Here is a 13,684-nt window from a genome sequence, read left to right as displayed (position 1 = left end):
GCATGGCCACAGACCTTCTGTGATGTTTAAGTAAAGAATAAAGGTTTTGGGTTGAAAAATGGTTGGAGTGATAAGTACTGCTTTATATCAATTTTAAAGTCACTTATTTAAAATAAAAAAACACAAAAAAAACACAGATGATAGTGGTTGAAAGCTTTCAACACAACCCTAACTCAGTGTTGCACACAACATTGAAGCAGGAGACAAATTCCTAGCATATTTGTATGCGATATACAAACAGCAGATAACATTATAGGTGAACATTTTCCACATTTTCCACATCGGGCTTTTTCAAAGGTTTCTGAAAAGATGTCTGAAATTCCTTGAGGCGCTTTTTCTGTCAGTTAATTGCCCCCTTTTGCCAGAAAGGCTTTTCCCCCCCTTTGAATCCTCTTGTACACTGTTGTGGAGCCTGAAGAACCAGAAGTGATAGAAATGATTGTTTTCACAACTGGATTTTCTCTTTTTCCTTTACGGTTCATTTGAGGATAAGTTGGAAAGTTTTATTTGTTACTATCTTCAGTATATTGTCCTCCCTGATCCCATTCAAATTTAGGACATCTACTGTACTTTATCTCTTTCGATGTTTAGATTCTGGACTGCATATGTTTTAACTCAAGCTGATAAAGTTGTAGTTGGAGAGCTTCTCCGATCTCTCTCTACAACATGCTAATACCACTCCTATAAATAAACACAGTTGAACAATTTGTCCTCACTTGACTTCGGCAGAATAACAAAAGCAAACTGTGAAGCGCACCCTGTGAGGAGGAGTGAACATACATACCATTGTCACGGGGGCAAATCCTTTGGTGTATCAGCATCGCAGGAAGCCTTATGGCCAACACCTGTCCAAACAGATGAGATCAAATTTGATGAGAGAGAGAGAGAGAGAGAGAGAGAGAGAGAGAGAGAGAGAGAGAGAGAAGGAGAGAGAGAGAGAGAGTGTGTGTGTTTGTGTGTGTGTCTGCCAGCCAACCATCCTTTCAATTTGTGGGTCAGTGGTTGAGGTTAAAGTTAGCGTCAAGGTCAATGTTGGGTTAGGGTTATTGTAAGCAAGTAGTGGTTATGATTATGCTTAGTTATGATAAGTCTCCTGGAAATGAATTAGATGAATTTATCCAAAAATAACCATAGTAAGTGTGTGTGTGTGTGTGTGTGTGTGTGTGTGTATGTGTACAAATGCGAGTGTGCATGTGTGTTCCGGTACTTCTTCCTAACTGTTATGTTAGAGCGATTGTAGCAACCTAATAATAATAATAATAATAATAATAACAACATCAACAAAACCAGCACCACCACCACCAACAACAACAACAACAACAACAACAACAACAACAACAAAAACAACAACAACACGAATTGTTAAATACATTTTAACAGCAGCTTTCTGTGAGTGTCTCCTCATCGCATTGATGAATATTGGAGACCTAGTCATAATAACGCTTACATTATTATCATAGAACCGACCGGAAACGAGGGAGCCACCCTGCGGAACTGTTTATCCGCTCACATGTCTACCCGGACGACAATGAGGAACGGCAGGCACCGCACTTCCGTTGCCCATGACGCCGGATCCAAGTTGTGACAGCTGAGTGTCCATGTCAGTGCGAGTCCGCCGGGAGCCTCCAGGTCCTGCGTGTGGGTGAGAGATCCAGAGTCCGACGCGCCTGCGACCGTCCTCGGCTACAGACGGCGCCTCGAACACGGGAGGGCGGGTTGATTATGGTGTAGCACGGAGCGCTAGCTCTGAGACAGCAGGTAAAGATACACACAGAACAACACTGTGGTGAACTGGGATCATGTTGATTCAGCAGCGGCCAGCGAGGAGACTTTCTACAAGACAACCAGAACTCGTCTCCCCGCGGGCTGAGACAAGCTGGGCCACCTGCGGGAGGAACGAGCCCCGAGCCGGGACCGGGTTCCAGCTCAGGGACCGGGTCTAGCTAGCTGTGATTAGCGGTGTTAGCGGTTTGTTGTGACGGTGAGTTCTGCCCCGAGCGGAGCAGAGCAGCGACGAGGAGCAGAAACTCAGAGACACACAAGTATCTAAGTGTGAGTCCTGAGTGTTGTTGACTGCCACAACAGGTCTGACACTCAGGGCTACACACACACACACACACACAGTTGTGTTGGTGGAAGTTAGCTGACGTCACTTACTTGTGAGGTACAGTATCATTGCTCAATCCGGCTGCACCCATTTTACTGAACAGCTGAGCTCACTCCCTACGCTGTGTTGTAAATAAGCATGTGTATAATGAGATGGACGCATGCGAGGTCATATCAGGGACTGTTTTGTGTGATTTCACAACACCCCCAAGTTGTGTGTGTTTGTCGCCCTTAGTGTTGTTATCGCCCCCCACAGCTCTGGGACTAATATCCAGGTAGCCTGTGTGTCAGCCAGCGACTGCAGTGATTGACAGCCGGGGCAGGTGGGCTGCTGAGTCAGTGGGACACGAGTGTTACCTGATAGCTTCCCGCTGTGCCCCTGCAGCGCTCAGACTGGAGACACACAGACACACCAGGGAAGAGCTCCTGCTGAGAGACAGGGGCTAAACGACTCTAATTTCACAAATGCATTTGGAATAAACTGCATTTACAAGTAAACAGGCAAGTTCTGGATCAGGAGTAACATCCACAAATCGCAAGTTCGGTGGTTTGATCCCTGAGCTCTTCCACAACTCAGGTCACAAGTCTCCTTTGGCCAGACGCTGAACCGAGAATTAACCGTGATAGCCGTGGCAGTTGAAAAGTGCTATAGATAGAAGCACTATATGAATGAGTGAATGTGATTATGAAACACTTTGAGTGGAGACTGGACTATAATGCATTCCATTTACCACAATGCACCAAAAACTCTCACTCCAACAGGTGAATAAAAGCAAAGACACAGATCCATCTATTAGCAACACTGCTTATCCTATTGAGGGTTGCAGGGGGGTTGCTAGTGCAAATCCCAGCTGCCATTGGGTGAGAGGAGGGGTACACCCTGTACAGGTCAGCCGAGACAAACAACCATTTACACCCATGGACAATTTAGAGTTGGCAATAACATGCATTTCTTTGGACTGTTGGAGGAAGGAAAGATTAAAGTTTTGCATCAATGAACCCGACAGTTTCATAACATAGGTATTAATAGGGAAGTTGGCAAGAGCATGGGGTTGAAGTACCTTTTCGTTTTCCTGCTACTTTGCAGTTGCTGCGGGTCTGTTGAATATTATTTAGCAGAAACGCCACTAATGTTCTCAGTGGAGCTTCAATGCAAACCCACTCTTTCTACAAATAATAGTGTGTTGATGATAAAATGAATCTATAACCAAATGCATAGTTTTTGGCTTCTTGATATGAAGCACTCATCACGTCTCCGTGTCAAAGCCATTAAACACTTTTAAGTTCTGTTCTCTTCACTGAAGATCAACTGGATATGTGTAGACTGAAAAGGAGTGAAAATATCTGTTATTTCTAAGCAGTATTGAGCTTTGGCCTTGAATATGATTTATCTCCTAACACTCCTGTTTCTTTATCATATATCCTATTTATATCTGCAACTTGGAGATATCACTAATGTGTCTCCCATAGATGACACATATAGTTGTCTTCAACAGTTACATTTAAATTAGCCAGTGTTAGGTATTTCTGTAACATATTCACCTGTCGCTGCAGTAATGAAACACATTTGTCTGCTCTTTTCTGCCATGTGATAAAATGAGCTAACGTTCTCCTCATGCTCTGTGTGACTGTCAGGACTTTGAGCAGCAGAGCAGCAGACAGAGGCAGACCACAACGGCGGAGCCATGCTTACACTGGCCAGTAAACTGAAGAGGGAGGATGGAGGAAAGACGGGACGTGCCTCTGGAGCCTCCGACTCCACCCACAGAATCTCCATCAGAGACCGCCTCCTTACCAAAGGTACACGGTATTCATTTCTTCATCCATGCATTCTTTACTGCCTATACCTTGACGGTTGCAGGGTTCTAGAGTCAGTCCCAGCTGCCCTGCTCTTCATTCTGTTTCCTTCCTTCTTCTTCATCCATCTGTGTTTTTGCTCCTTGGTTTTCTATTTATAGCTTCCTCTTATTGACACCTTAGACACCTGCCTTCTCTCTCCCTTACATTTCACAGAGTTGTCCTTGTCCTTCTCATTTTTTGTCATTCGGTTTACATTTACTCGCACATGTGAGTGCATTTACTCGAACGTTACCCACTTGCTATGACCATTGTGATCAAGGTTTCAGCTTCATGCAAGAGTTTTTATAGTAAATATATATAAATCATAAATTGTCAATGCCAAGCAAGCCATGAATATTCAATTATCCTGCTGACTAATGGGTTTATGGTGAATGAGAAGAAGAAGAGCAGCTCTGTGACACTGACATCGAGCTGTTTGTGAGTGAGGAGGAGGTGAAGAAAGAGAGATTGTTTGGTGGCCACAGCAGTGAGTGTGACTAATAAATAAAACACACTGATACACTGCTGCTGCTGCTGCAGATAAACAGTGAGTGAGACTGAGAACGATAGAAAGAACGGGGCCTCGATTAAAAAACAATCCAATTCAAAGGGGGAGACAAAAAAAAAGAATCGCTTCACACTGTCAGAATGTGACGGGACTTGTTGTATCGCCTGTTCGTAAGTTAATCAACCAAAACTGCAGGATTATTAAATTCAGAGACAGCTGTGACATTCAATCACTTTCAATAACATTGTGAGATCGAGTCTGGATAGACACGTATAATACAGACATTTCAGAGCATGTATGGTCATGAAAAGTCTGTTTTGATAAACATGTGTATGAACCCAGAATTTGCCATCAAGTATGACACTCGTATTTATAATCAGAGTAGATTCAGTGTTGAGTTCTCCACCACTGGTCCAACATCCTCTACAGCTCAATTTGAACGTAGTTGGACACAATCTTACAAACAGACATCAGCATAACACTGTCCAGCTCAACATTTAAGTGACTTTCTCCTTCTTGCATTACTTTTGCCTTGTGCAAGTCATTTTATCTGTGCGGTTCTGACTGGATTTTATTAGTCTGTTCGTTTTTAGTGCCCCCAAGGGGGATAATCACAAAGTCAAGTGGGCTGGCTTGAATCCCAAACTGTCGGTTGTTCAAACTGAGGCTGAGAGGCTTTATTTCTTTAATCCATTCTGCTAAAACTAAATCTGCTCCACGATAAGAACTTTATTAATGCATCCATTTCCTGCTCCTACCAAGCAGGATGTTTGTCTCATCATCTTTGTCTTTTTTTAACAAATCCAATCTTTCTGATCATGATAGCTTTCATAAAGTAAATTGTGTTTGTGTGCGTTCCTCACAGTCTCTCAATCATGGTTGTCCTTTTCTCTCAACAGAAGTTGCAGAACTTGAAACCAATCTCCCCAGTAAGTACACACACACACCTCTGTGCACTGCAGCAACTGAGTGAGCTGAGTCAGACTCCTCTTGTTGTTCTGTCTCCTCCTCCCTGTGCTTATATATACATTTATTCAGCTCCACATCTTACATCTTAAAGTGTTGCAGCTGAGTTACTGAATTAAAATACCATAATTTATTACAGTGCTCTGGTGCAGGTCCTTTTTAACAGTTCTTCAAAATGTATTACAGTAACATAAAGGTCTTTGGCAATCTTTGTGAATATGTCTGTTTTTTTTAATTGTAATATTTAATAGTGTTTGTTGATAGAATGTTTTTAGTAGTTTGTACACATTATTTATTAAATTAAGATCAGTGTAAATTATTGACTCATTTATTTTTAATGCAGCAGAAAACCTTCTCTAAAGCATCACTTTTTCACTTTTTCCTTTTTATCCAGACCAACCAGCTCTGCTGCATTAATGTTGCTGTAATAATCTGGAAACGAGCCACAGTCTTTAATTTTATAATCACAAAGGCTCTGGGGCCTTGACGGGTTTCATGCTTGTCATACTTGTCAAACACGTCCTGGGAAGGATTCGTTCCAACAAACTTCACTCTCAACTTTGGCTGGCTATTGCTTTTGAGATTAACACTGCAGAATATCAGATCTTCATTAGTCTGTTATCAGGTTATTGTTATGCATGAGAGCAGAATCCATTATGATTGCTTTGGCTGCTTGTCTTTGTTTGTGGTCTGAGGAGTTTGTCCTTGCAGGCGAGGGCCGTGGATGACAGACAAACAGCTTGTGTAGGTTAAACTAGAAAGTTGACTTGTTGCTTAGGGAAAAATGTTGTAAACGTCATCCTCCAGAAAAAAGGCGGACACTTAACTACGTTTGTCTTGTTTGAATATGACAATACACTAACAAGAGAGTCGCTCCGAGGTCATAGCCTCACATCCTCGCAGAACTGATGTAAACAAATGGGTGAAGGAATAGGTGAACAAGGGGGTGGAACTAGGAAAATGCTCAGAAATCCCCCTACAAGGCTCAAACAGCCTGTAAGGATGTCTTCTGCTTTTCATGTCCACCATCCGTTTACATGTCTGCCAATCCAGGCTGTAAGCCCAGTGTGGGACGTCTATTTTAAACGAAGCTGAGAAGATCCCGTGGATTGTTTTGAAAGGGTGACGATCAGACAAGGGGATTGTAAGTGCAAAGCAATGACAGATGTGATTTATATTTAGATATTTAGGCTTTTCACCGTCAAGAAAACGGAATATACTACAGGAACAACTCACATGAGCAGGGATTAGTTAAACTACAGCTCGGTCTATTGACGTTGTCTTTCAGAAGCAAGAGAATTGTAAAGCTACAAAGAATGGATAGGAAAATAAAATGCAAACTGGAGGCAAATTATACACAAGGCCGTAAAAGGACGTAGCTTTGAAGATCTGTTGAAAGCACAGAGTCGAGGACGCATCAAAAGGGATGAATCAGTTTTCAAAAACATCTTGTTTTGACAGTTTCACTATAAAATACTTTTTAAGTACAGCAAGAAATATTTGTCCCCCTCCAACAATAAAACCACTGGACTCACAAAAGAAGAAGCAGATGGAAAATCCCCCCCCCCCCCAAGCATTCCCTCCTACACACCGACAACTAAACATTAACACGTTTTAAACTTCAGTCATCAGCCCAAGTTATCATATATGATCTATGAGTTTATCGGAGTATGTTTGAGAAAATACAACACAAAACCCACACAAGTTGATCTGATCATTCAGACTAAACTCTGTTGTAGTGTTGAGTTAGATTCAATGTTTACATTCATATAATTTTCAGAAATCACCATATGTGTGTTGTTATTTTCATGCAGAAAAAAAATGAGCTGTTAAAAAGAGTTGCTGTGATGTTTGGTTGGTTTATGAAAAGTTTCTGCACATGAACTTAGATAAAAAGTGTCGTCTGGAGTGCAGTGAATGTCCTCAGACACCAGGGGGGAATGTGGTGCCACAGGGAGTCCTGTTTCATACACACAGTCTGTATGAACTTAGTGTTACTGAGGAGGCATGGAATGGAAATACAATATTGATTTTATGATACCATTATTGGACATAAAAACATGTAATTATAATTAATGGCAGATCCTATTGTATTCGATTTAACCTTTCGCTCTAATAACTGACCCCCCCCTCTCCATTTGTTCTGGTTCAGGTACATGCAAAGCCAGTTTCCCTGATGAAGACCAGCTGCATCATTTTCAGCTGGCAGTGTCTCCTGGTAAGAACATTTGAAGAAAACCCATCTTTGACTGTTTAAAATTTTGTTTATTTAAATATGTGACGACTTAAAAGTTTCTCCTCTGTTACTTGAGATGCATAGAAACTAGTTGATGCCATCTTTTCGTCTACATCCCTGCATTGCTATTTGTGCTGCAGCACTTCTGGGCTGATGTTGCTGCAGAATTCAAGTCATCTTGGTTAATGACAATCAAATGAATAGATTGATTAAGGATATAATACCTCTTTTTAAACCAAAAGGAGTGAGTAGGTGGGTTTTTAAAAGCGGGTAAACGAGCTAAAAATGGCGAATGACTCCTTTCACATTCAGTAGAGGAGTTGGCCTTTCTATCTTATCCCCTGGTGAGTCATCGTCGATGTCATGAACGTTCCGTGAACTGAGGGGCCTCTCTCCCCTCGCTGTCTTGTCAGTGTTGCATCTTGGACGATACAGAGAAGAAAATCTCTATAAGTACACAAACTTTTATGGTTATTTACTGACCAACGGCCAAAATCACTCAGAGAGAATGCAGCAGTCAGCGTATACACTGCCAAGATAAAGAAGAAGAAGAAGAAGAAATTAGCGCGTTCACCCGGGTGTCATCTTTTTGTGTCTCTGCCTAACGAAGCTCGAGCCAAAAGAAACCTGTCAACTGCAGAGTCGTTTGGACTTAATGCTGCTTGTTGCCTCTCCTATTGCAGACGAAAGCCAGATGTTAGGTTTTGTTTTAGATCTGTAGAAAAGTGGCCTAATGTGATACTAACAGTGAGCGATTCCTCAAAATAATAATGAGACAGGCAATTATGAGACAGATAAAGTAATTTCTCAATGTCATGAAAGGTGAATTTGTGAGTCTATAAGGATGGAAACCAGAAGAAACGAGTCTGAACGAGTGTGTTAAGCCAGAAGAAAAATATGCTTTCGCTTCATTTATATTGCAAATGTCATGTCATGCTGAAATTTACCAGTGTGAAGAAATCTAAATGAAGATTCCCAACCAAATGTCACACACTTCTCTGAATCTGAATCTGCAAAAGGATTGTCTTTAAAGAGCCTCGCTGAACACACATCTAACCAAAGCCACTGCTTTCTCATTTTGCACAACCTTCCAGACAATATCTGATCTTTGAGGTTGAGCGCATTGTGGATGGACTAGAGTATTATGTGTATGTGATGGAGTGGTGGACTGAAAATGGTGGCAATTTGTTCCTAAGCCTGTGTTTGTCCCGTAAAAGTGTTCTACCCAAGCCTTCTCTGTATTTCCACATTTCCAGCGCACTGTCATTATTCCCAAAATCCAATCTGCTCGCTCAGCAGTGTTCCAGGCTAAGTGGGCTACCTGTCAAATATTGGACAAACCAAACACAATGGTGTGGAATTACCCAGGTCTCTGGAGGCTCTCTTACCTCGTGCTCGCTGCTCTTTATCGGTCACACACACACACACTTTCTCATTGAGCTGAAGCACGATGTCACCTTCTCAATTCCCTTGTTTGTAAATGTGACGATTTATCTTAAGCTCCTTTTGTGAAGATGCTTTAAATTAAATGTGTGTCTGTGTGTGCGTGTGAGAGAGAGAGAGCAGAGGAAAGGAAGGAGCAAAGCTAGATACTGGAAATTGGAGGTAGTCGAAACATGTAGAGAATATTTTCAGGAACAATTTCGATAAGACCAGACCAGACGCCAGGAATGTGTTGAGGAAAGTTATGCAGAAATTGCAGCTAATCTCAAATAATCTATTATGAATGTATCTGTCATTTTCTAGTTTATACTCTCTCTCTCGCTGTATATATAAAAATGTGTGTGTGCGTGTGTATATAATCAACATCTGGAAACATAACAACATTACCACATTGAAGTCCGACAGGCCAAATTAAACAAAGTGTTTTTCAGCTTTTTAGCCACATTATCTAAACCACTTAATAAAGTAATAACCCTGTTAATCTTCTTATAGAAGCGACACAATTACAGCAAGCACAGTAGGTCAACCTTTATGATAATAGTAAATGATAATATTTCTAAAAGTTATGTGAGCTTTGCTTATCTTCAGATAGTCCATGATAACATTTTATAATACATTTGTTGAGTTCAATTCGTTATGAGAGCTAAAATGCAGTAAGCAACTTTTGGCACACATTTTGTAGATGATGATGATGGGACACCTTAATAATTTGACAGCATCTGGCTGCTGGTGCTCGTGTGGGAGCAGCCGGCGCCTGTGATTCATCCATCTCGGCGTTGCCCTGATCCTGGGACAGCTCACAAGCTCCTTTGTCGGCAAAATCTGCAGAGAAAAAGCAAAGATCAGCAATTAGAGCAAAGGTTTGGTGTCATGTTCTTTCAGACCAGCTGATAAGGAGATTGAGTTCTCAGAGGAAGACTTGCTCAATTATTCAAAAGCTGTGTCTGCCATACCTCAACTACCCCCCCCCCCCCTTACACACACACACACACACACACACACACGTCCATCTCTTCATTACCTTTGAATCGCTCTTTGCTCTTTTGCAATATCTCTTCTCTAGTGTTTACCCTCTTTCCTGCCTGCCTGCTCAGTTTCCTCTCCAGTTAAAGTTTGGGAAGGTGATGTCTATTCATCAATCGTCATTATTTGTGACCAGTACATCTGCTCTTAATAAAAAAACATGCTATACTAAAATCAAACCTTATAAAGTATATTATAAATAATGTATTATCAGATCCAGAGAATATAATTTCAAAAAACCTTGTATATAATGCACATACAGGAGAATTCTGTGAACAGTTTCAATTCACTATAACTTTTATCCGGTAACTACATTCCTTCACATCTATTGCATAAATAAAGTATTCAAGTTAAGAAAAAAAGTAGGAAATAGTACTTTCCTATTACTGTGCTGACGAAGTTCCTTTACAAACAGCCGTTTATAAAGTAGACCCTATCCACACAGAATCTTCCATTTGCACAGATTTTAAATGAGGTGAGGCAGGAAAATGAAATTCAAAGTGAACTTGCCTCAGGATGCAGGTTGTCCAATTTTTTCCTTATACCTAAACCAGTGTGCGAAAAAAATATCATCTTGACATCAAGGCTTACAGAAGTGCTTCTTTCCATTATTTCTCCTCTTATCTTTATTACTGCCTCCAGGGAGCTTATCTCTTCGCTCATGTCTGTCCCGTGCTTTGTTTATTTATTCGTCAGCAGGATTACGGGAAAAGTACTGAAGTGATTCACACCAGAGTTGTTGGAGGGAATGGCCAGTCCCAACTCTTACAACTAGGCCAATCCAAGTGTGATAAACTGGTCTGCTTTCAATGTGTGTGTGTGTGTGGGGGGGGAGAGCGTCTGCTGGGGAAAGAGGCCGTCACTGTCTTTGTAATTAATGGTAGGCACTGGTTATTCAGTTAGTATGCTAATGTCCGCGCTTCCTCTAGATTTGTTACACGGACGAACATTGTAAACAAAGGATTACGCCAACAGCACAAGTGAGAGGTGTTGTGCGATAAACAACCACAGCGTGTTGTTTTGTTGGTTGACGGCCAAGACGAGGCTGCAGAGGCAACGCTCTCATCGGGAGTTCAACTCTGAGAAGAAGTGAACAGCTTCAAGTTAGTTCATATCATCGTCAGTCTCACATTTTGGGATAACGTTCTCGGTTTACTTCTAAACAACTTGTGTCTCTCTGTCATTTGAAATTGACTCTCTAACAAATTAAGTGCAGAATTTATTTGCTTAAAAGTTCAGTTGTGTGTGTGTGTGTGTGTGTGTGTGTGTGTGTGTGTGTGTGTGTGTGTGTGTGTGTGTGTGTGTGTGTGTGTGTGTGTGTGTGTGTGTGTGTGTGTGTGTGTGTGTGTGTGTGTGTGTGTGTGTGTGTGTGTGTGTGTGTGTGTGTGTGTGTGTGTGTGTGGGTCCAGCGTCTGGTGACAGTAAAGAGCGATTGTTGCAGTGCAGTGAAGACAACATGAATTATTTATGACCTCTGACTGCAGCTGTTAGTCAGCAGACGATCTTTGTCTCTCGCTTTTCTCTCCCTCCTATAATTTGTTGTTTTGCCTCTTTTTTTGTCGTCTCATCCTTTCTGTAATCATTATCCTCTGGTCCTGAGGCTGGAGCTGTTTATTTTTTCTTTCTTCCTTTTTTTTTTGTTGCTACTTGACATTTGTTAATCTCCCTTTTTTCACACTCTGCCCCGCTCCCTCTTTCTCCTCTCATTTATTATACAGGAGAGACTGTTTGTGTGGTCTAATTAAATCGTACCTGTCTTTGTTACACTGAGTGGAATCAGGTGGAGTTTAGATCGCCCCATTAGAAAGGCCTTAACTCAAACTTTGGCGCCCTTCGTTCTTCGAGGGGATGAGAAGGAAAGTGAAACAATTTGTGTGTTTGTGTGCTGTTACCAGGCATTATGCGATGACAAGCTAGAATTCAGATGGGTCTATGTTCGGTCTACTGAACGTGGTGGCACTGAGAGGTCACACCTCGTGCTCCTGCTCCCTTGAGGCGACGTCAGAGATTAAGGTTCGATCCATCCAGTTGATCCTCTCATTTATTCTCCTGGTACAGATTGATCGATCTCGGCTGAGCGGGTCGATCTCCACTGAGTTCTGTTACTTTGAGTTCAGATGCGAGCCACAGCTTCATTTCAGCGAGACCACTGCGTGGCTGGCGTTCTCTACACAAAGTGCTCTGTAACACAAAAAAAGGATAAAGCATTCACGTATTGCAAAAAATATATAAAATGATGAAGATGGCCTCTATAGCTATAGCTCCTATATTCCTTGTGCCGTCCCCATTGAAAGACCTTGTGCTTTGTGTATTTCTAGATGTGTGGGGGGAATAAAGTGAAAATCGGCTAAATCTGGTAATATTTGACATTTGTCATAAAACACATGGTTGTGTAAACATTGTTAAAATCTCTTTCCTTCCTTCTCCGTTTCCCTCCAGATGAAGGTTACTACCAAAGTGGACGGTTTCAGTTTGAAATCAACGTTCCCGAAGCCTACAACATGGTGGTGAGTGGTCCACTGTGTTTTGTGTATGAATGTTTGATTGTCGTCTGTTTTCTTGTGTCCTGTTGTTTGGTTTGAAGGAGTCTCCAAACAAAGTAGTGAAGCCCCACCCTACCTGAGTCCTATGTTCCAGGTTGATGAGCATTCTTGTTCATTATACTGAACAATGTCCGGTCCTTAAAAAATGTTTCTTTCTTGGCGTTTACTGACTTAACTTTAGGCACCAGGGAAAATTGTGTCAGTTGATTGAAGCACTTAAAGGCAGCTTATTGATCTGCTGTGGCTCGGAAGCTGTAAATGCCTCTTAAACGCTGCTGTTATGAAACCGTCTCACCACCATCTCCACTTATCTTTTGAGGAAGAACTAAATGAGGTCGAAGCCGATCAGTTCCACTTAGCAGTCGATCTGATTGACCCCACATCTCAGAATGTCAACGGGAACACTGTAATTTGCTTCATCATCAGGCTAACAACCATGTCTCTTTGTAATGAATTTGACCTTAATGTGAGCTAAAGTTAAGTTTCCTTTCTGTTTACTGACTTACCTTTAACAACCAGTCGCTAATTTCAAAAAGCTTATTAGAATTCCAGACTGCATGCAGCCAAACTGGGTTCACCCTCTACCCTGGAGACATCAATGATCAAAACCAGTGTGAGACTAAAGCCGAGGGATAAAGAAGGATGAGTTCCACTTGTCGTCATCACTGAAAATTGTCGTCCGCGAGGTTTCGATTGAGAAAATCCTTTTTCTAAAGCCATTTTATCAAGGCTAAAAATACCAAGATGTTATTTTAAGATGTGGCTCGCTGTACCATCCGTCTGTAGTGAGAGATGGTTCCTGCACACACGGCTTCACCTCTCCACTCGGGCTTATTGTTCATTTCCCGGACAGAAGCCCTTCTCAAGACACCGTGAGTCACCGGGATTAATTGAATGTCGGCTGTTTCAAGCGTGTTTGGTGTCATCGCTATATGACGTTTTTCAAAAGGAATTTTAAGAAATAGAATCTTTTAGTCTATTTCTAACCACCAAATTCAGTGGCTTTAACTCATATGAGAA

The 13,684-nt window shown here is 41.7% G+C and overlaps 1 protein-coding gene across 1 annotated transcript in view; it reads left to right on the top strand.

The window, feature by feature from the left end:
- Positions 1-1,556: 1,556 nt before the first annotated feature.
- ube2f (ubiquitin-conjugating enzyme E2F (putative)) overlaps positions 1,557-13,684 on the top strand; it is a 30,402-nt gene continuing 18,274 nt past the window's right edge. Inside the window, exons 1-5 of the mRNA XM_053440366.1 lie at positions 1,557-1,758; positions 3,742-3,906; positions 5,353-5,382; positions 7,572-7,637; positions 12,561-12,628. Coding sequence (XP_053296341.1) covers positions 3,792-3,906; positions 5,353-5,382; positions 7,572-7,637; positions 12,561-12,628 — 279 coding nt within the window. The 5' untranslated portion in view covers positions 1,557-1,758; positions 3,742-3,791. The remainder of the gene's footprint in view (positions 1,759-3,741; positions 3,907-5,352; positions 5,383-7,571; positions 7,638-12,560; positions 12,629-13,684) is intronic.

The sequence above is a fragment of the Pleuronectes platessa genome, chromosome 14 (genome assembly GCF_947347685.1).
Source record: "Pleuronectes platessa chromosome 14, fPlePla1.1, whole genome shotgun sequence".
NCBI lineage: Eukaryota > Metazoa > Chordata > Actinopteri > Pleuronectiformes > Pleuronectidae > Pleuronectes > Pleuronectes platessa.
This window is presented reverse-complemented; position numbering and strand designations above follow the sequence as displayed.